Below are 19616 nucleotides of genomic sequence, written 5' to 3'. Positions count from 1 at the left end.
GCCACGTCAAGAGTTGGGCTAGTCTTGATTAGTAGTAGGGGTGCAATCGAGCCGAGCCGAGCCGAGTTTCGGCATGTTCGGGCTCGGCTCGCCTCAAAAACAATGAGCTCGAGCTCGGCTCGAGCTCGTGACGAGCTGCAGAACTCGAGCTCGAGCTCGGCTCGATAGGTATTTTCGGAGCTCGAGCTCGGCTCGTTCGGCTCGTTTATGAAACAAATATATATAAATATATATATATAAATAAATATAAATATGTAAAAATATATATATATATATATAAATATATATATAAATATATTATATAATCGAGCTCGCGAGCCAATTCGAGCCGAGTTTCGACTAGCTCGAGCTCGGCTCGTTTATGAAACGAGCTCAGGACTCGAGCTCGAGCTCGGCTCGTTTTTGTCTTGAACCGAGCCGAGCCGAGCCGTTATCGAGCCGAGCTCCGAGCCGCTCGCGAGCGGCTCGGATCGTTTGCAGCCCTAATTAGTAGTACTATGTATCTTGGTTGTCCTAACTTATGGTTAAAATTTGAAATCTCTATTTTGAGAACTTAGATATCCAAGCCTATTGAATCGACTAATTTGGGCATCAGATTCTCAATGTCCACTTGCAAGGTCCATGTTAAAGCTAAGATAAAACTCGATATAAACTGGCCCAGACACAAAAATAAGTAAAGTGTGTGAGAGTTTGATTGCCAGGTGCCTATTCTTGTGCAGTTTGGCATTGGATTTGAGATATTTAATCTATATAACTAGAATAATAGAAAATGGTGTATCGAATATTACAGTCCTCAAAAAATCGGTAACAAAAAAAATGTAAATATGTGGAAAATAAGAGAAAAAAGTAATACCGGAAATGAGCTCTATTGGGTCAGGCGGTTTTAAAATTAACTTTATATGATTTATAATTTTGAGTAATTTTGAAATTATTAGTGTCTTAATTAATTTCTTATAGTCTTAACAATTTTGGTTTGATTTAATGAAAACCAAGTTATTTTACATTTTTATTTCTCATTTTGTTTCATAAATAAAGCATAAGTATGTGAGTGTAGTAGTAACCTATAGAAATAGAATAAAAGGATTCATATAAGCATTATGGTAGAATAATTTCAATATACAAATGTATTACATTGGAAAACAAAAACTCTATAGTATAACAAGTGTATGTTTAGATAAAAATATGTCTATTAAGTCGGTCCCTCTTGAGCCAAAATTCTAACTCCGCCACTATGAAATCGAGGGATGCATATATGATTGAGATTTACATGAACGTAGTCATCCACTCACTCTATTATTCAAGGTAGTTAATTAAAGTTTCTAGAAAAGATTAATTGGTCCAAGGTGTTACGATATTGTTATCAATGACTATTACAATATTCATTCACAAACTAATGATTTTCCAAAAAAACAGGAGAACATAAATTTGGGCTTTTTGACTTTTTTGGTCCCCAAATTATTTCCGCCGTGCCATTTTGGTCCCCAATATTCCAATTGCTAACATTGCATCCCCAAAGTATCAATTTTGTCTTTAAATGGTCCTTGCGGCTCACGCCGTTCCTTCCCTCCGTCAAAACCAAGGGCAAGCTTGGTATTTCACCCCTTCTCTCCCTCAAAACGATATCGTTTGGTTGGAATTTGGAAAGATTGATTTTTTTCTTCATGGTTCTCTTAGGGTTCTTATTGAAAACCTTAAAGTCAAAAAAATAATTATGACTCTTTAGGATAAAATGATCAAAAAATTAAGATCTTCGCACAGGTTCAAACAGATTGAAAATTGGAACACTTAATTTTTTCACCATATTTTTTAATATATAAACAGCCTTAAAAAATCAAGTGTTTCAATTTTCAACCGGTTTGAACCAGTGCGAAGATCTTAATTTTTTGATCTTTTTATTCTAAAGGGTCATAATTAATTTAAAGCCTAAAAATATATAAGATTGATTTTTCTCTTCCATGGTTCTCTTAGGGTTCTCATTGAAAACCTTAAAGTCAAAAAAAATAATTATGACTCTTTGGGATAAAATGATCAAAAAATCAAAATCTTTGCACAGGTTCAAACAGATTGAAAATTTGAACTCTTAATTTTTTCACCGTATTTTTTAATATATAAACAGCCTAAAAAATCAAGTGTTTCAATTTTCAACCTGTTTGAACCGATGCGAAAATCTTAATTTGTTGATTATTTTATTCTAAAGGGTCATAATTAATTTTTTGATATATAAACAGCCTAAAAATATATAAGATTGATTTTTCTCTTCCATGGTTCTCTTAAGGTTCTCATTGAAAGCCTTAAAGTCAAAAAATTAATTATGACCATTTAGGATAAAATGATCAGAAAATTAAGATCTTCGCACCGGTTCAAACGGGTTGAAAATTGAAACACTTGATTTTTTTAGGCTGTTTATACATTAAAAAATATAGTGAAAAAATTAAGTGTTCAAATTTTCAATCTGTTTGAACCTGTGCGAAGATCTTAATTTTTTGATCATTTTATCCTAAAGAGTCATAATTATTTTTTTGACTTTAAGGCTTTCAATGAGAACCCTAAGAGAACCAAGGAAGAAAAAAAATCAATCTTTCCAAATTCCAACCAAACGACTCCGTTTTGAGGGAGAGAGGGGGTGAAAATACCAAGCTTGCCCTTGGTTTTGATGGAGGGAAGGAACGGCGTGAGCCGCAGGGACCATTAAAAGACAAAATTGATACTTTGGGGATGCAATGTTAGCAATTGAAATATTGGGGACCAAAATGACACGGCAGAAATATTTTGGGGACCAAAAAGTCAAAAAGCCCATAAATTTGTTTACCTGAATTACATTCATTCACAAACTAATGAATATTCATTCATCCTTGGGCGTTACAGGCACTAGGCAGATAATTAACCTTTAAATTCACAAACTAATGATTTTCCAAAAAAAAAAAAAAAGAGACATAAAATTGTTTACCTGAATTATGAGCCTTTTTAGAGTTTTCAATCATTTTCTTTTTACTAGTCAAACAGAATGATTGAAAATCTATGATTAAACAACTGACTTTGACATGCAAAGTCAACTCGCTTTCTATAATGTCAACTAATGGAAGATTAATTTCACATATCCACTCATTAAGAGTAGAATATTTTCTAACTCCTAAATCACTGCATTTATATATATAATATACAAAGAGAAATTGGAAATAAAATTTCAACAGACAATTATTTTGGCCAGCTTTAAGAGTAAATGTAAAAGTCCCCATAACTAGCCCATGTTTACCCTTGAATCATCTCCAACACCTGAAAAAAAGAAGATAAACCTTTCTAGCTCAACAGTTTTTAGCCATGGCAAAGAAGCCAAGCATGGGTCCTCGAAAGATCAAAATCGCGAAAATAGACAAAAAAAACCACTTACAAGTCACCTTCTCGAAACGACGTTCTGGTCTGTTCAAGAAGGCGAGTGAACTTTGCATGCTTTGTGGCGTTGAAATCGCTATCATAGTTTACTCTCCTGCAGGGAAAGTATTTTCCTTTGGTCACCCTAACGTGGACTCAATCACCGACCAATTCCTTAGTCGAAGCCCTCCACCAAACTCCACCTTGCGGCACCTTATCGAGACTCACCGGAACGCTGGTGTGAGCAATCTCAATTCACAACTCACTCAACTTCTCAACCAATTAGAGACCGAGAAAAAAAGGGGTGAGACCCTAGATCACAAGAGGCAATTAGTTAGGCAAAGGAAGTATTGGGGGGAGAAACCTATAGATGAGCTAGGTTTAAATAAGCTTGAACAACTTAGGGATTCAATGGAGGAGCACAAGAAAAATGCAAAGATCATGCGAACAAGCTTTTCATGGAGGGAAGCATAAATCCTTCGCAGTTTTTCATAGCGAACGCTGTCATCGGAATGGTTGATTCAGTTGAGACCAAACCCTATCAAATCAATATTGGTTCTTCAACAAATCCTGATCATGTCCATAATTTTGGCTATGGCCATGGATGTTTCTGAGTTTTCCTTGTCCAATTTATATGTGGTGGAATCAAAGCTAGTAACTCACTAGCCAGCCTTAATTGTTAATTTATTAATCCTTTTCAGTTATGTTTAGTCCATTATGAGTACTAATTCAGTAATTCTGATGATTAATTTCATCTAATTTCTCGGTTTGGCTAATAATGAACATTAATTGTCTAGGGATGTATTTGCCGGCTAAGATTTCAATTTTTTTTTTTTTTTTTGAACATAATAGAGATGCATTGATAAAGGATTACAGTTTACAGATTACAAGGGGCAACAAAATGGGCAAACAACAACAAATATATGCAAACAAAGATGCAAACAAAAGCTGAGGGTCAGTAGTAGGCTAGCAACTCCGGTCCAAAAAGGTGTTCCCCCTTGCATCTGGACAAGCAGTATGGGACAACAAAACCCGTTTTGCTAGGCAATGGGATAGGTGTGCGTCTTTGCATTCAACCTTCTATAGAATATATCTTCCATTTCGAACTTATCGCAGTACAACACCAAATTTATAGATATAACAAAAGTTGTTATGATTAGTGGGCGACTCCAGACGGCTATATCCCAAAGGAATCCCAATATTTCCTTTTGGTTGATTTTTGATCCAGCTGGCTATCGCCTGCAGTATTTTTCCAATTTTTAGCATTTTTTGGTACCTCCACTGGTTTTTAGGATCCTTCAAAAATCTAACTTCAAGAGTTCTTGGCCAAGATTGTGCAACAAAAAAGTGTCGGCATAATGGGATTTAGACCGACCCGCAAGCTGCAAGAGAGTAGCATTTAAACAATCAGAGTAAAGAAAAATAACGTTAAAGTTACGGTGCAGTGCCCAGGTGATTGCCAGTAAAATAGCCATAAGTTCTGTTTGTAAAGGGGTTGAGCTGCAACAAGCGACGGAGCATTGCTGAATAAGTGAACCATCTGGATATATAGGATGCATGGAAACCAAGACCACTGCGGCCGGCACCCCTCTTTCAATTCCAAGCCCCATCCACGATGATATGTGTTGGATTAACTGCTTTAAAACAAGAATGGATTACCTCGAGATTCTGCTATTGAAAACAGAATACCAAATTGTAGAATGCCGTCTGGGTTGAGTCGTGGACTAGGCCGCTTTCTTTAAGACGTTTCGCGGCTCTGCCTGTTAGTTTTATATTTTATTAAGAGTGGCTCACATGACTTGTCATCTTATTATTGTATTTATGTATTATATTTATTAAAACTTGGATATTAAGGCATATTCATTTAATGCATATGTACTTTGGTTAAACTATACTTCATGCGACTTAGTTTACTTTTGATGAATAATGCCAAAATCTATAGTTTAAGAATAGCCACAGCATCTTAAAATAAACTTATGTTGAGTTATTTACTTTGGCATTTTCATATTGCAATTATGTGGTTATGAATTTTACTTGGCCCCACAGGGGAGTAATTATACATAATTGGATTAAGATAGTAAGTTAGACAATAAAAGTTTAGATGTCTTTAATCCACAGGGATGAGATCTTTTCTTTTAAGTGTTTGCTTACTAGTCTTATACTAAAAAAAAAATAAAAAATTAACGAGTCTAATGCATGTTGCAATCTTTACCCACAGGAAGATTTAGATTTGTTACTGAATTTAACATTGGTTGGTTCAGATTAAGTTTATTACTTCAAAGCATTGATATTCATACATATTCTTGGTTAATATTGCAGTTGGTACTACCTCTTTAATGTCTAGTGAGTCTTCTCGTATTCCGTTCTTAAGTGGTGAAAATTTTTCGGAGTGGAAGGACAAAGTCCTTTTGGCATTAGGGTGTATGGATCTCGATTTGGCAATTCGTGAGGATGAACCACCAAAGCCCACGAACGAGAGTTCAATTGCGGTTAGGGTTGCCTATGATCGTTGGGAGCGATCTAATCGCTTAAGTTTGATGCTTATAAAGACTCATATCAGTTCTAGCATCAGAAACTCGATCCCGTCATGCGACAAGGTAAATGACTACATGAAGGCTATTGAAGAGCAGTTTGTTAGTTCTGATAAGGCACTTGATGAATAGGTTATCAGGAATGAAACATAACAGTTCTAGGAGTGTGCGTGAACACATTATGGAAATGAGGGACATCGTGGCTCGCTTGAAGTCCGTGGAGATTGAGATATCTGACTCATTCCTTGTTCATTTCATACTCAATTCTCTTCCTGCTGAGTTTGGACCATTCAAAATTTCTTACAACACACATAAGGAAAAATGGTCCATCAATGAACTTCTTACCATGTGTGTTCAAGAAGACGAGAGGTTGAAGCATGAGAATATAGAGAGTGCTCATTTTGCGACACATAAAGTTGAACAAGGAAAGAAAGGCAAGAATGGTCCAAATTTGAAGAAGATTGGAAAACAATCTTTTAAGCGTCATGGCAAGAAGGATGCTTGTTTCTTCTGCAAGAAAAAAGGACACATGAAGGATTGCTCTAAGTATAAGGACTGGCTTAAAAAGAAAGGTAATCTTTGGTCTCTAGTGTGTTATGAGTCAAATTTTGTCAATGTTCATCAAAATGATTGGTGGATTGATTCGGGTACTACAATTCACATTGCCAATATCATGCAGGGATTTCTCAGCCTAAGGAAATCGACTGGAAGTGAACAAGGCATCTACTCTGGAAATGGGATGCGTTCACACGTTGAAGCTGTGGGAACTTTTAGACTAGTTTTAGAAAGTGGTTTTGTTTTAGATCTTGTAAACACATTTTAGATTCCATCGTTTTCTAAGAATCTGATTTCTGTATCTAAACAAGTACCGTATGGTTTTGAGTTTAAATTTAGTGGACCACATTTTTATTTTATTAAAGATACTTCAGTTGTTGGTTCTGGTTCACTTGTTAGTGGTTTATACAAATTGAATTTGGATCCTAATTTTGAACAAAGTCTTTTAACCCTGCATGTTGACATTGGCACTAAGCGTAACATTATTGATGAGACATCCTCCGCATTATGGCATAGGAGATTGGGACACATCTCCAAGGATAGGATTAAGAGGTTGGTAAAAGATGGAGTGCTGACGACTTTAGATTTTTCCAACTTCGGTACTTGTGTGGCCTGCATAAAAGGAAAGCAGACCAACAAGAACAGTAAGGGTGCCAAAAGGAGTGATGGACTACTTGAAGTCATTCACACTGATATCTGTGAATTTTCTACTCCTTGCTTAAATGGTCAGAGATATTTTATCTCATTCATTGATGATTATTCTCGATTTATGTATCTCTATCTTCTGTTTAATAAATCTGAGGCATTTGATGCTTTTAAGGAATATAAGAAAGAAGTAGAGAAACAATTAGGAAAACAAATCAAGATAGTCCGATCTGATAAGGGTGGAGAATATTATGGTAGATACACAGAAATGGGACAAGACCGGGTCCATTTGCTAATTTTCTAAAGGATGAAGGCATTATTGCTCAGTATACCATGTCGGGTACACCACAACAAAATGGTGTAGCAGAAAGGCGAAATCGTACTCTTATGGATATGGTAAGGAGTATGCTTAGCAACTCTAGTGTTCCTAAATTTTTGTGGAGTGAAGCCTTAAAGACAGTAGTATACATCTTAAACAGGGTTCCATCTAAAGCAGTTCCTAAAACGCCTTTTGAGTTATGGAAATGATGGAAACCGAGTTTGAGACATATGCATATATGGGGCTGTCCAGTTGAGGTTAAAGTATATAATCCACAATTAAAGAAGCTAGACTCAAGAATAGTAAGTGGATATTTCATTGGCTATGCAAAAAAGTCAAAGGGCTATAAGTTTTATTGTCCTTCACACACACCTAGAATTGTTGAGGCTAGAAATGCTAAGTTCATTGAGGATATTGACATAAGTGGGAGTAAATCCCAAAGAATTGAGTAGGAGCAATCACCGAATTCTATTACTATGCCTGAGAATGAAGGAAAATTGGTTGTCATACAAGATAGCCAGCAAGATATTCTTCATGAACATGAAAATGGAGAAGCTCCAACTAATCAACAAAGGCAAGTTAACACAGATTCTTCAACTCAAAATCCTCCAAATGTAAATGAGGTTGTAGAAATACGAAAATCCTCAAGAATAAAGAAGTTAGCCATGTCTAGTGATTATTTAGTGTACTTGATGGAGTCTGATTATGACATTGGACCTAAAGATGATCCTATTTCATTTACTGATGCTGTGAACGGGGAAGATTCTAATTATTGGTATGAAGCCATGAAGGAAGAGATGGAGTCCATGGCTAAGAATCAAGTTTGGGAAATTGTAGAGTTACCTAGAGGAGTCAAAGCAGTTGGCTGTAAATGGGTCTATAAGACTAAAACAGACTCGAATGGTAACATTGAACGATATAAGTCTAGACTTGTAGCCAAGGGTTTCACTCAAAGAGAAGGCATTGATTACCATAATACTTTTTCTCCAATTTCTAAGAAGAATTCATTTAGAATAATTATGGCATTAATAGCTCACTTTGATTTAGAGTTACATCAGATGGATGTCAAAACAACATTCTTAAATGGGGATCTTGAAGAAGAAGTATACATGAAGCAACCTGAGGGTTTCTATTCTGATAAAAATAGTCACTTAGTTTGCAAACTTAAGAAATCTATATATGGACTAAAACAAGCCTCCCGACAATGGTATTTAAAATTTCACAATGTCATTACTTCTTATGGTTTCACAGAGAATGTTGTGGATACATGTATATACCTTAAGATCAGTGGGAGTAAGTATATTTTCTTAGTTCTATATGTGGATGATATTTTGCTTGCAACTAATGATTTGGGCCTACTGCAAGATACTAAATTGTATCTTTCTCAAAATTTTGAAATGAAGGATATGGGTGAAGCCTCCTATGTCATAGGCATAGAGATTCATAGAGATAGATCTAAAAGAACATTAGGACTATCTCATAGAGCCTACATTGAAAAAGTTTTGAAGAAATTCAACATGAGTGAATGTAGTCCTAATGCAGCGCCTATCTTGAAGGGTGACAAATTTAGCTTGACTCAATGTCCGAAAAATGCTTTGGAGAAGGAAAAAATGACGAGTATTCCATATGCATTTGCCGTAGGTAGCTTGATGCCTGCCTTAGTTTGCACAAGGCCAGATATAGCATTTGCTGTAGGAATGCTTGGCAGGTACCAAAGCAATCCAGGGATAGACCATTGGAAGGCCGCTAAAAAGGTTATAAGGTATCTACAAGGAACCAAGAACTTGGTGCTTACCTATAAGCATGTCGACTGTCTCGAAGTGGTTGGATATTCAGATTCAGATTTTGCGGGTTGTCAAGATTCTCGAAAGTCCACTTTGGGATATGTTTTTATGCTAGCCGGAGGTGTTGTATCATGGAAGAGTGCTAAGGAAACAATTGTTGCTTCGTTAACAATGAAAGCAGAGTTTATAGCATGCTTTGAAGCAAGTTCATAGGCTATATGGTTAAAGAATTTTATCACAGGGCTTCAGATTGTGGACTCAATATCTAGGCCAATAAAAATTTACTGTGATAATTCGGCTGCGGTTTTCTTCTCTAACAACAACAAAAGTGGAAGTCGGACCAAGCATATTGACATCAAGTATCTTGCTGTTAGAGAGAGAGTTAGGAAACAAGAAGTCATTATAGAGCATATAAGTACAGATTTGATGGTTGCAGATCCCATGACAAAAGGGCTCACAGTTAAAGTATTTTCGAAGCATGTTGAGCGTATGGGTTTAGTTAGCTAACTTTTGGTTTGATTTCTTGTTATTTGTACTTTTGGCGTTTGTTAATATAGTAACATGTTAATTTGTGCACATCTAAGGTATTTTTATGACATGTTGTCTATTGGGACATATATGCCACTTTTGGACCCGAATGACTTGTTGGAAGTCATTCATAAAGCATTATATCACGGGTTATTGAGAGACTTGTACATTGTAATACATGGAAGGAAATGTTCATCTTAGTAGCATAACTGCCATGATTTGTGTGTTAAGTCTCTTAACTAATGGTTATTATTTGGGTAGTTTTTGTATGGCCATATTCAGCGTTTAATATCTTTTATCCAAGAATTTTTAAAATATATATATCATGTGTGCCAAGTGAGAGAATGTTAGTTTTATATTTTATTAAGTGTGGCTCACATGACTTGTCATCTTATTATTATATTTATGTATTATATTTATTAAAACTTGGATATTAGATTTAAGTTAATTACCCATATAATGGTACCTTTATGAATAGTTGCCTAATACTTTCTTGATGGAAGGAAGTCTAAGGGGTGTGACTATTGGAAAGGGTGTGACTCTTGGTGAAGAGTCACATATTAGGTTGTGACTATTGGGAAAGGGTCCCTGTCTATCTATATAAAGGCCTGTGATTACCATAAAGTTATGAGATTAACGTGATATAGAATAGATTGGAAATCCTACCCATTTCTCTCCAAACAAATCAGTGAGAGTTGTAAGTGTTACATAATTTGGTTCAAGATCAAAACGGTGTCCGAATTTCTCAAGATTTAAACACCATGGCAGAAGGAAAGTATTTTTCCGCTGCATATTTATTTTTGATTCTCCCATATAGGTTTATCACTGCCCACATTGTGCAAGCAATTCGTGAATGCCTCGCCGTTCTCAGGATAAATCAGCCCAGAATTCTAGACCTCTGCTCGGCCCTGCACGGAGGAAAGCCGAAAACAAAACACACAATCGACCTACGGACTCATTTATGATTTTCCATATCGCCCAGAGAGTAGCAATGAAGGTGAAAAAACGATCTTTGTCATTTTTGTTTGCATGAGATTTAGATTATGTGCCGCTAAGGGTAGAAGAAAATTGTACCTCCGTTCCAGAAATCTTCTTAAAAAATAAGTAGCTTATTTCACATTTCAAACTCAAAAATAATATAAATGAAAAATAATTTTTCAATTTTTTTGGCATCTTTCGAGATCTTTTAAACAAGATCCATATTGCATATTTCTAGATTTCAATAAATTCATAATTTTTGAGTTTGAAATTACCTTCTTAAAAAATAAGGGTTTTTTTCCGTTTCCGGAACGGATTAATCAACTGGAAGTATTTCCTATGAAGTGGGCTTACTTTTGGAGAAAATTTTCAATGTAACGATTATTTGTAATGCCTCTCTCACATACAGAGGACCCGCATTATGTGCGAGGGCGGTAAAAATAACCGTTGCATTAAAAAAAATTTCCCTACGAAGTTATTATTTTTCCGGCATCATTTGGACCTTGCAAAACTATAAAGTTAGACTGTGTGTATGTAGATATACATATATATATATATATATATATACATATATATATATATATATACATACATATATATATATATATATATATATATATATATATATATATATAAAATGCATTTTTTTTTTTTTAAACATGGGTTTAGCATTGGTAGGTTTGAGCTTCCGAACACAATTTTGGTTTAGTCCCACCCACCATTTATCAACCTTAAAAGAAAAAGAAATGAAAGAAAAGTAATTACTATAAGAAAAAGAAGAGAAATTTGAATATTGCTCAACAACTGTTTATTGTTACTTTCTGTTTCTTTTGCGTCTAAAAAAGGTTTTTTTTTTTTTTTCTCCTTCCTTCCATTTATTTCTGAAGTTCCAAACACAGCTGTTTTTTTTACATTTTTTTAAAAATTAATCAACATATTATTCTTATATACACTTGAAGTGGCCAAAATTCTTTTTAGAAGCTTCAATATTCTCTTTCGTAGTAGAATATATGTCCACCATTGTTATTAAAAGTTCTCAAATAGTAGTACAGTACAAAATTAGGTGATGGTGGTAGGCAGTGGGACCTATACCGTTTCCTTTTAGAGAACCACATATATACAATTCCAAAAAGGAAAATCACTTTGATATTCCAGCATACTGCTCAATTTTCACTTTCATCCTCAAACTTTAGAGCTTTTCTTTTTAAGGCGAACAAACTTTTTAGGGGTATTACTAGATTTTCACTTTCAACCTTAAACTTTAAACCTTTACTATACTGGGCACTTCTTGGGTTTTTGGTCGATATGGTCTAATAGGCAACGATCAACTTTTCTGACGAAAATGGTTACTTATAAGATCTCTTTCCCAATGCCAGGTAAGGCCGGAAGTGTACCATTACATGAGAAAAATGCTTCGAAGATAGTTCCACAAAAGAAGCTCAAGCTCGAGATAGTAAAGCATCAAACAAAGGAAGGAAAGAGTTGGCTTTTTGGTCCAATTGAAGCAGAAAGGTGGTAAAATGTGATCCTTATGAATGTTTGTTGATGCTTGAATCTTGTAGCATATGGCTTCTTTCTGCTTTAAATTTTACGATAAAAATTTAATCCCCCGAGACTTTGTGTGGAAAATGAAAAATGTTCATAAAAGAAAACTTAGGTTTCACTTTTCAATAAATTTTTTTGGTTAAAATTGAGTAGTAACAAGCATCCATTTAAACATTCCAAAATTACATAGGTTTTTCTAACCGGATCATGATAATTAAAATCCGACAAGTTAGCAAATCATATCACAACCTTGAGAAAAGCCGCCGCCAGATGTCCCATGCCACATTTCGTGGAAAGCTATGCCCGAGAATGAATGAATGGTGACACAACACAGAATAAGCCACTGCTTTATTTCCAACTCAAAATCCATAAAGGACTTCAAGGGAGAGAAAACGGGGGGTCTACATCATGCATTTTGGAAATGGCCGGAAAGCCTACACGATACATTTTGCCGCCTCGGGACGAATGCACATTACTCTCTTCGTCTCAATTTGTTTGTCCCCCTTTTTGACTTTTATTTGTCCCAAAATATTTTTCCATTTTGGAAGGCTAAGGGGCCAAAAGCTATAAAATTACATTTCTGTCCCTTACCATTTGAACTAAAGTACTATTTTTCAAAAAGTTAAAAGGGTAATTTTTGAAAAGTTGAGCATTCATAGGTGCAATGATTGTGTTTTTTGAAAAAGTTTTATTCTTCAATTTGGACAAACAAATTTGAACAGAGGGAGTACATCATAACAGCAATACCAATTGGAGGCGGGAAACCCTTGTATAGGCCGGTTTGTACTCATTGTTTTTGAGGATGACAGTTTGGGAGTACCCTACAGACTTCACGGGTGGAGAGTGCAATTTTAGCCAGGCAAAGGAAACAAGAATTTGGTGAAAGATTGGACTAGAGTCCAACTTTGGTCTAACTGGCATTTTGTTTAGCAAAAGTCATTGGTTCAACTGTTCCAAGGCCCCATATCACACAGCTGTCTAACGGCTGTATCCTGGTAGGAGGAATCGAAGTCCACGCCCACCCTAAAAAACATTCCGCAAATTTAGAGAGAGAGAGAGAGAGAGAGAGAGAGAGAGAAGGACAACACAAGACTTGGGAAGCATAAAGCGTGAGCTGCTAGGTGACAGAGGTGTTAATTCTACAGTGATTGGTTTGCTGGCACCTAACCTTTGAGTACATGCGCACAACTCTCTCTCTCTCTCCCTCTCTCTCTCTCTCTTTAAGGAAAAATACGTGCGCACCGCTTTACTTATCGTCGTATTTCCCACACTGGCCCCGCGATCGACTTGCCTTAATGGGGTTTTCCTTTCTTTATGGGACAATTAATTAATTAATGTGGTTTGTCAATTACAGAAATATTTTTTTAGTTTTTCTTAATTAAAAATGCTAACTTCGCCTTTTGAACTTTTAATTGATGTATGCCTGTTTTAAAATCCGTATTTTTTGGGTTTTAGAGAAACTTGGTCTTAAACAAATAGGGATACGAAGTTCTGAAAAATGTTGATTGAAAAAAAAGTTCGTGAAAACAAAAGTGAGTTTCTACTAAATTTTGCTATCTTTAGACTAATAACAATAATCAAACTGTTTCCACAAAATAATATTTTATCTCATGTATATGAGGAGAATGTCTTATTTAGAAATTCGTGAAAACATAGACTTTAATCAATTTGGTCTATTTAGTCAATAGGGAAAATTCATCCTAAGTTTAGATACATAGAAAATCCCCTAAAAAAAGAGAGAAGAAAGTTCTTTGTGCATCGCATAACACATATAATTTAAATTTCTGAATAACTCAAGTATTAGGAAATATGAATTTGACGAAGAGTGTTTTTAAAGATTCGAGATTCAACTTGATTAGTTGTCTCAAGGATTGGTTTTTAAATGACAATCATCAACGGACTTTCATTATCCTTTTATGAAATCACTTCATTTAAGATAATCCAAATGGTTTTATATGACTACTTTGCCTACAAGATCGTAGCAGTACTTTTAATGATCTAAATTTATGAACAACTTTTATACACAATAAGATTATTTATCCTTTAGAATACTCCATTTTGCAATTTAAACTCTTATCGAGATTGTCGGTCAAGATGAAACGCCTCTTGTAGTCTAGTTCCTTATATTTTCAAATTTCAAGTAACAAGAATAATATACAACTACCGTGACAACTGGTCAATACGAAATAGCATTCGCGGCTCATCTGACCATCATTGCTGGATTCGAATCCTTCATTTAATTGGATGTTTTATCTGTTTGAATTAGTTAAATACGGTAGATTGTAATCAATTTCTATTGTGTTTTCATAAAAAAGAAAAGAAAAGAAAAGAAAAGACTCTGAAAGTGACTGAAATCCTAAAATTCTCCATATTTTATTCTCCCAGGCCCAATCATGTCTAGCTCCAGCCTGTCCCCTTCTCTCTGTCAAGTGTCAACCCACTTTCTCTCTCCCTATATATTGCTCTGTCTCCTCTTCCCCTCAAAAGTCACAATTACAATTAATTAACTTCTCCTTTGTCTTGCCCACAAAAAAAAAAAAAAACCCTTCTTCTTTGTGGAGCAACAGAGAAAGAATCAAATCCTCAACCGCAATTGGAAGCCCTCAGCAGCCATGGACCCCTGCCCCTTCATCCGGGTCATAGTCGGATCCTTAGCGCTAAAATCCCCGGTATCACCCAAACCCGCTTTCTCAGCCGTCCACCCGTCCTCTTCCCCTTGCTTCTGCGAAATCAAGCTCAAAAACTTCCCTTCCCAAATCACATCAATACCATCGCCACAGCCCACTTGCTTCAACCTATCCAAAACCCAATTCGACAAACTGGTTCACAAGTCAAACTGTCTCTTGAAAATCAAGATCTACACGGGTCAGAGCGGGAAGAGTTGCGGGTTCAGTTCGGGTAAGCTTTTGGGGAGCGTTGCGGTGCGTTTGGATGGGAAAACAGTGGAGAGTAACAGAAGTGTTGTGGTGCAGAATGGGTGGGTTTTGGTTGATGAAGCAGCGAAGGGGAAAAGGGAGGCTATGCAGTTGCATTTGAATGTGAAGGTGGAACCCGACCCGAGATTTGTGTTTCGGTTTGATGGGGAACCCGAATGCAGTCCTCAAGTGTTTCAGGTCAACGGGAATGTGAGACAGCCTGTTTTTACTTGCAAGTTCAGCCTCAGAAATTCCGGTGACCACGTTCAAAGATCCAGGTTAGTTTTTTTCTGTGACTAAGTTGGGATGCATTAAAAAACCAGTTTCTTCATGTACTGTAGTATTTTTTTATGTTTACTAGAGCAGAAAAACTTTTTATGGCTGTTACCGTAAATAGTATTTACAGCACTCAATTGCGCGCTCTCAAAGCGTTTTGAACGGTCCGAATTAAAAACACGTCTCAGTTATTGATTGCGCATGGACAAATGAGATTGTGTGAAGCCGTGAATATTCTCTCAGTTTTTTGGAGAGTAAATGATACCGGTTGAAAAAGGGTAAGAATTTCTTTACAGGAAACTGAAATATTTTCATAATTCCCCAAAACAAAAGGGAGTGGGAGAAGCAGCATCTATAGAGTAGTGCAGAGCGGCCGCTAATTTTGGCAATTGACGGCTCAGATTTTAACCGAGCAATAAATTGTTCAATTTTGTATGCTCTCAGAGTCGATTTGAACTGTCCGTACCGGAATGAACGATCAGGTCGATTTGCTCTGCACCCATTAAGCAAGGAAATGCTCGGCAGCATAGCCAAATCCCAAAAATTGGCTTTGAAAATATTTTCAAGAAAGAAATTCATTCATAATCGTATCTCAATATATCAGATTTGGGCTGTTCTTAAAATGGGATCTAACTTGATGCATTCTTGATTTGTTTCCTCCTTAAACAGGTCATCAGTATTAGAGCCAAGCACCTCATTGAAGTGGCTGAATTCACTCAAAGCGGGCAACAAAGACCAACCCGTTAAAGAAAGAAAAGGATGGTCCATTACGATCCACGACCTATCTGGTTCGCCCGTGGCCGCGGCCTCAATGGTGACCCCGTTCGTCCCTTCACCGGGCACGGACCGGGTCAGCCGGTCCAACCCGGGCGCGTGGCTCATCCTCCAACCCGGCGACAACACATGGAAGCCGTGGGGCCGACTCGAGGCGTGGCGCGAACGTGGTAGCCGAGGCGGTAACCACCTCGGTTACCGCTTCGACCTCCTCCCCGACGCGGCAGTAGCCGGGGGCGGGGACGCCCCCCTCACCGTTGTCAGCTCCACCCTCAGTGCAAAAACCGGAGGCAAATTCGTTATCGATATCGGCGCCGGCGCGTCACCGGCGTCCAGCCGGAGCAGCAGTTTCGATCTCGAGTCGGGTGACGAATCCGGGTCCGGGTCCGCGTCTTGGGCGGAGTTGCTGTACAGGGGGTTCGTGATGTCGTCGACGGTGGAGGGCGGCGGGAGGCATGCGGAGGTGGAGGTGGGGGTGCAGCACGTGGCGTGCACGGAGGACGCGGCGGCGTTCGTGGCGGTCGCGGCCGCGATGGATCTGAGCGTGGAGGCTTGCCGGCCGTTTAGTCAGAATCTGCGAAAGGGTTTGAAGGGGTTGAGGCGGCAGCAGAGTCAGGAGTTTGTCGTTTGATGCGGATTCCCGTGTCGTTTTGGTCACTGTGGCTACCGTCCGGTCCGGTGGTTGGATTTTTGGGTTCTTTTTATTAACCAACAGCGATTTTTAGCTGTTTTCCCTTTCAAAATTACTATCAGGAGAGACAATGAACCCGATGTGTACAGTGAATCGACACACCAATTTTTAGGAAATTTTTTATTTATTTATTGGGGGAAGTCGTAATTTGTATATTTATTGGTTTTGTATTCATCAACTTATTTATTTGTATATTCATTAATAATAATTTAGTCATTTCTCTTATTTGTTGTCTTTTGTGGGGAATCCTATGTTGGTGACCTGTATTGGGACATGATATTAATAATGAAACTGATTATCTAGATGTCGTGGGCTGGCGAAGCGAGGATTTGGAATGAGAGGTGGCGTTGTTCAATACTAATCGCTATGATTATTGTACGTTGTAAGTGAAAATACGAAGATAAAAGTTACTATATGGTGCGCATATAGCGCTTACTGCTGATATATACGAACATATACGATGTTCTCTCAAAGATAATTGCTCAAGTATATGACAACATTTGTTATTTGAAAGTTCTAAAACAGATGTGTTACAATGTTGTTATCAATTGATTCCATTACATATGCGTTACAAACATTAGGATGATGCTATTAAACCTTTCATTCCCAAACTAATTATTTTCTCAAAACGAAACAGACAAATAAAAAGTTTGATTACATGAATTATGAGCCTTTTTGGAGTTTTCAATCCTTTTGTTTTTTGTTTTTCTTTGTGAAAATGCATTGCATTGCATTGCATTTACACCTTGATTATGAGCACTTCCTTGGTAATTTTCAAGGTAACTGCGATGCGTTTCCGTCCTATTACCTTCCATTTGCAACGACACGAATAGTTATCACTTCTCAATCTTGCACTTTCCCTTCTAATAAGTTCGTAATGAATCTTCCTTTCGTAGTACTACTATATGTTCTTATCCGCTTTTCATGAGTAAAACGCTCTAACGCCTTATAACATAATACACATCCAAATTAAGGCGGAAGAGAATAATGTTATAGTATGTGAGACCAACTATTTACAAATCTTGTGGTGATAGGTGACTTACATATACACGAAAAATAGATGAAAAAAATTGGGCTTGATTTCGTTCATATTTAAGATTTTTTACGTTATGATGAACACCCACTCTATTAAAAGGATCAGTTAGCCTTTTTTCCCTTTTAGGTTTTATTCTCTTACAGGTCAGACCTTATGAAATCTCTACAATTAAACAAATGACTACTTTGACATGCCAAGTCAACTAGTAGCTTTTGATTATGCAAACTAATAGAAAATTAACTTCACATATCCACGCATTAAGATCCCAATATTTTCTAACTCCCAAATCACTACATTTATAAGACACAAAACGAAACTTGCAATCAAACTTCAATGGACAATTATTTTTGACACCTTTAAGAGTAAATTTCAAGGTCCTATAAATAACCCATTTTCACCTCTAATCATCTCCACAAGCACACCTGAAAAAACAAGATAAACATTTTTTTTTTCCTCAATAGTTTTAGTCATGGCAAAGAAGCCAAGCATGGGTCGCCAAAAGATCAAGATCGCGAAAATAGAGATTAAAAACCACTTACAAGTCACCTTCTCAAAACGGCGTTCTGGCCTCTTCAAAAAGGCGAGTGAGCTCTGCACGCTTTGTGGTGTTGAAATATCTATCATAGTTTTCTCTCCGGCCGGGAAAGTATTTTCTTTTGGTCACCCTAACGTGGACTCAATTGTCGACCAATTCCTTAGTCGAAACCCTCCACCAAACACCACCACACGCCACCTCATTGATGCACACCGGAACGCTAGTGTGCGAGATCTCAATTCACAACTAACTCAAGTTCTCAACGAGTTAGAGGCCGAGAAAAAAAGGGGTGAAACCCTAGATCACATGAGAAAATTAGCTAGCCAAAGGAAGTATTGGTGGGAAAAACCTATAGATGAGCTGGGGTTGAATGAGCTTGAGCAACTTAGGGATTCAATGGAGGTGCTCAAGAAAAACGTGACGAATCAAACCGATAAGCTTTTCGTGGAGGGTAATGTAAATCCTTCACCATTTTTCTCAGCGAACGGTATCGGAATGGTTGATTCGGTTGAGATCAAACCCTATCAGATGAATGCTTCTTCAGCCCCTCCTCATGTCCAAAATATTGGTTATGGCCACGGATTTTTCTGAGTTTTCCATGTCCAATTTAGTGGTGGTATCAAAGCTAGTAACTCACTAGCCCACTAGCCTTAATTGTCTTCATTTATCCACCTTTTTTTTACCCATCATGAGTACTAATGCAGCTGATTAATAATTTCTTGGTTCAATTAATAATGTACATTAACTAAAAATGGATGTGTCTGTCGGTTAAGATTTCATTTTTTGTTTACACGATATATGGATTATGTGCCGCTAAAGGGGTGGAATGAGAAATGCCACCAAGCACCCCTAGAAAACGGATGTAGAGTGGCTGATCCGGCTATTATTTATTTCGCAATCGACGGCTCGAATTTTTGTTGAGCAATTGACGACTCAGATTTGTATGGACTCAGATTTAATCCAAACCATTCATACCGAGATGAACGGCCATATCAGCCGTTTGACAACCCTTTGCCGGCGGGGATGCCACTCGGCAGCATCTCCTGTACTGAAAGGGGTCGAATATGATAATTTATGCAAATTTTATAAATCATGGCAATAATCGTTAGTTCCATTTGGTCGTCAGTTTTAGATA

General features: G+C 37.1%; 4 protein-coding genes and 1 pseudogene across 4 annotated transcripts; all 5 read left to right on the top strand.

Annotated features, from left to right (window-relative positions):
- Positions 1-3209: 3209 nt before the first annotated feature.
- LOC131307818 (agamous-like MADS-box protein AGL62) lies at positions 3210-4146 on the top strand (annotated as a pseudogene).
- A 1419-nt stretch (positions 4147-5565) lies between these two features.
- On the top strand, positions 5566-6032 carry LOC131307151 (uncharacterized). The gene is made up of 2 exons (XM_058333559.1): positions 5566-5620; positions 5689-6032. Exons 1-2 carry the CDS (start codon positions 5566-5568, stop codon positions 6030-6032), a joined length of 399 nt encoding a protein of 132 aa, XP_058189542.1.
- Positions 6031-6843, top strand: LOC131307819 (uncharacterized). The gene is made up of 2 exons (XM_058334514.1): positions 6031-6472; positions 6580-6843. The coding sequence occupies exons 1-2, from the start codon at positions 6043-6045 to the stop codon at positions 6612-6614; spliced, it is 465 nt and encodes a 154-aa protein (XP_058190497.1). The 5' UTR covers positions 6031-6042; the 3' UTR covers positions 6615-6843.
- Positions 6844-14717: 7874 nt separating this feature from the next.
- On the top strand, positions 14718-17135 carry LOC131307815 (uncharacterized). Its single transcript, XM_058334508.1, has 2 exons — positions 14718-15447; positions 16115-17135. The coding sequence occupies exons 1-2, from the start codon at positions 14867-14869 to the stop codon at positions 16848-16850; spliced, it is 1317 nt and encodes a 438-aa protein (XP_058190491.1). The 5' UTR covers positions 14718-14866; the 3' UTR covers positions 16851-17135.
- A 992-nt stretch (positions 17136-18127) lies between these two features.
- On the top strand, positions 18128-19261 carry LOC131307812 (agamous-like MADS-box protein AGL62). Its single transcript, XM_058334504.1, has one exon. The coding sequence runs from the start codon at positions 18416-18418 to the stop codon at positions 19070-19072; it is 657 nt and encodes a 218-aa protein (XP_058190487.1). The 5' UTR covers positions 18128-18415; the 3' UTR covers positions 19073-19261.
- Positions 19262-19616: the final 355 nt, after the last annotated feature.

The sequence above is a fragment of the Rhododendron vialii genome, chromosome 11a (genome assembly GCF_030253575.1).
Source record: "Rhododendron vialii isolate Sample 1 chromosome 11a, ASM3025357v1".
Taxonomy (NCBI): domain Eukaryota; kingdom Viridiplantae; phylum Streptophyta; class Magnoliopsida; order Ericales; family Ericaceae; genus Rhododendron; species Rhododendron vialii.
Note: the sequence above shows the minus strand (reverse complement) of the source record. Positions and strands in the feature narration are given on the sequence as shown.

Bases quoted from the DNA above. Each gene is read 5' to 3' on its own strand.
- LOC131307151 (XM_058333559.1), top strand. From the start codon at position 5,566: ATGTTGCAATCTTTACCCACAGGAAGATTTAGATTTGTTACTGAATTT. The intron at 5,621-5,688 runs GTTGGTTCAGAT...TTAATATTGCAG, and splicing joins TGTTACTGAATTTAACATTG to TTGGTACTACCTCTTTAATG.
- LOC131307819 (XM_058334514.1), top strand. From the start codon at position 6,043: ATGAAACATAACAGTTCTAGGAGTGTGCGTGAACACATTATGGAAATG. The intron at 6,473-6,579 runs GTAATCTTTGGT...AATATCATGCAG, and splicing joins GGACTGGCTTAAAAAGAAAG to GGATTTCTCAGCCTAAGGAA.
- LOC131307815 (XM_058334508.1), top strand. From the start codon at position 14,867: ATGGACCCCTGCCCCTTCATCCGGGTCATAGTCGGATCCTTAGCGCTA. The intron at 15,448-16,114 runs GTTAGTTTTTTT...CTCCTTAAACAG, and splicing joins GACCACGTTCAAAGATCCAG to GTCATCAGTATTAGAGCCAA.
- LOC131307812 (XM_058334504.1), top strand. From the start codon at position 18,416: ATGGCAAAGAAGCCAAGCATGGGTCGCCAAAAGATCAAGATCGCGAAA.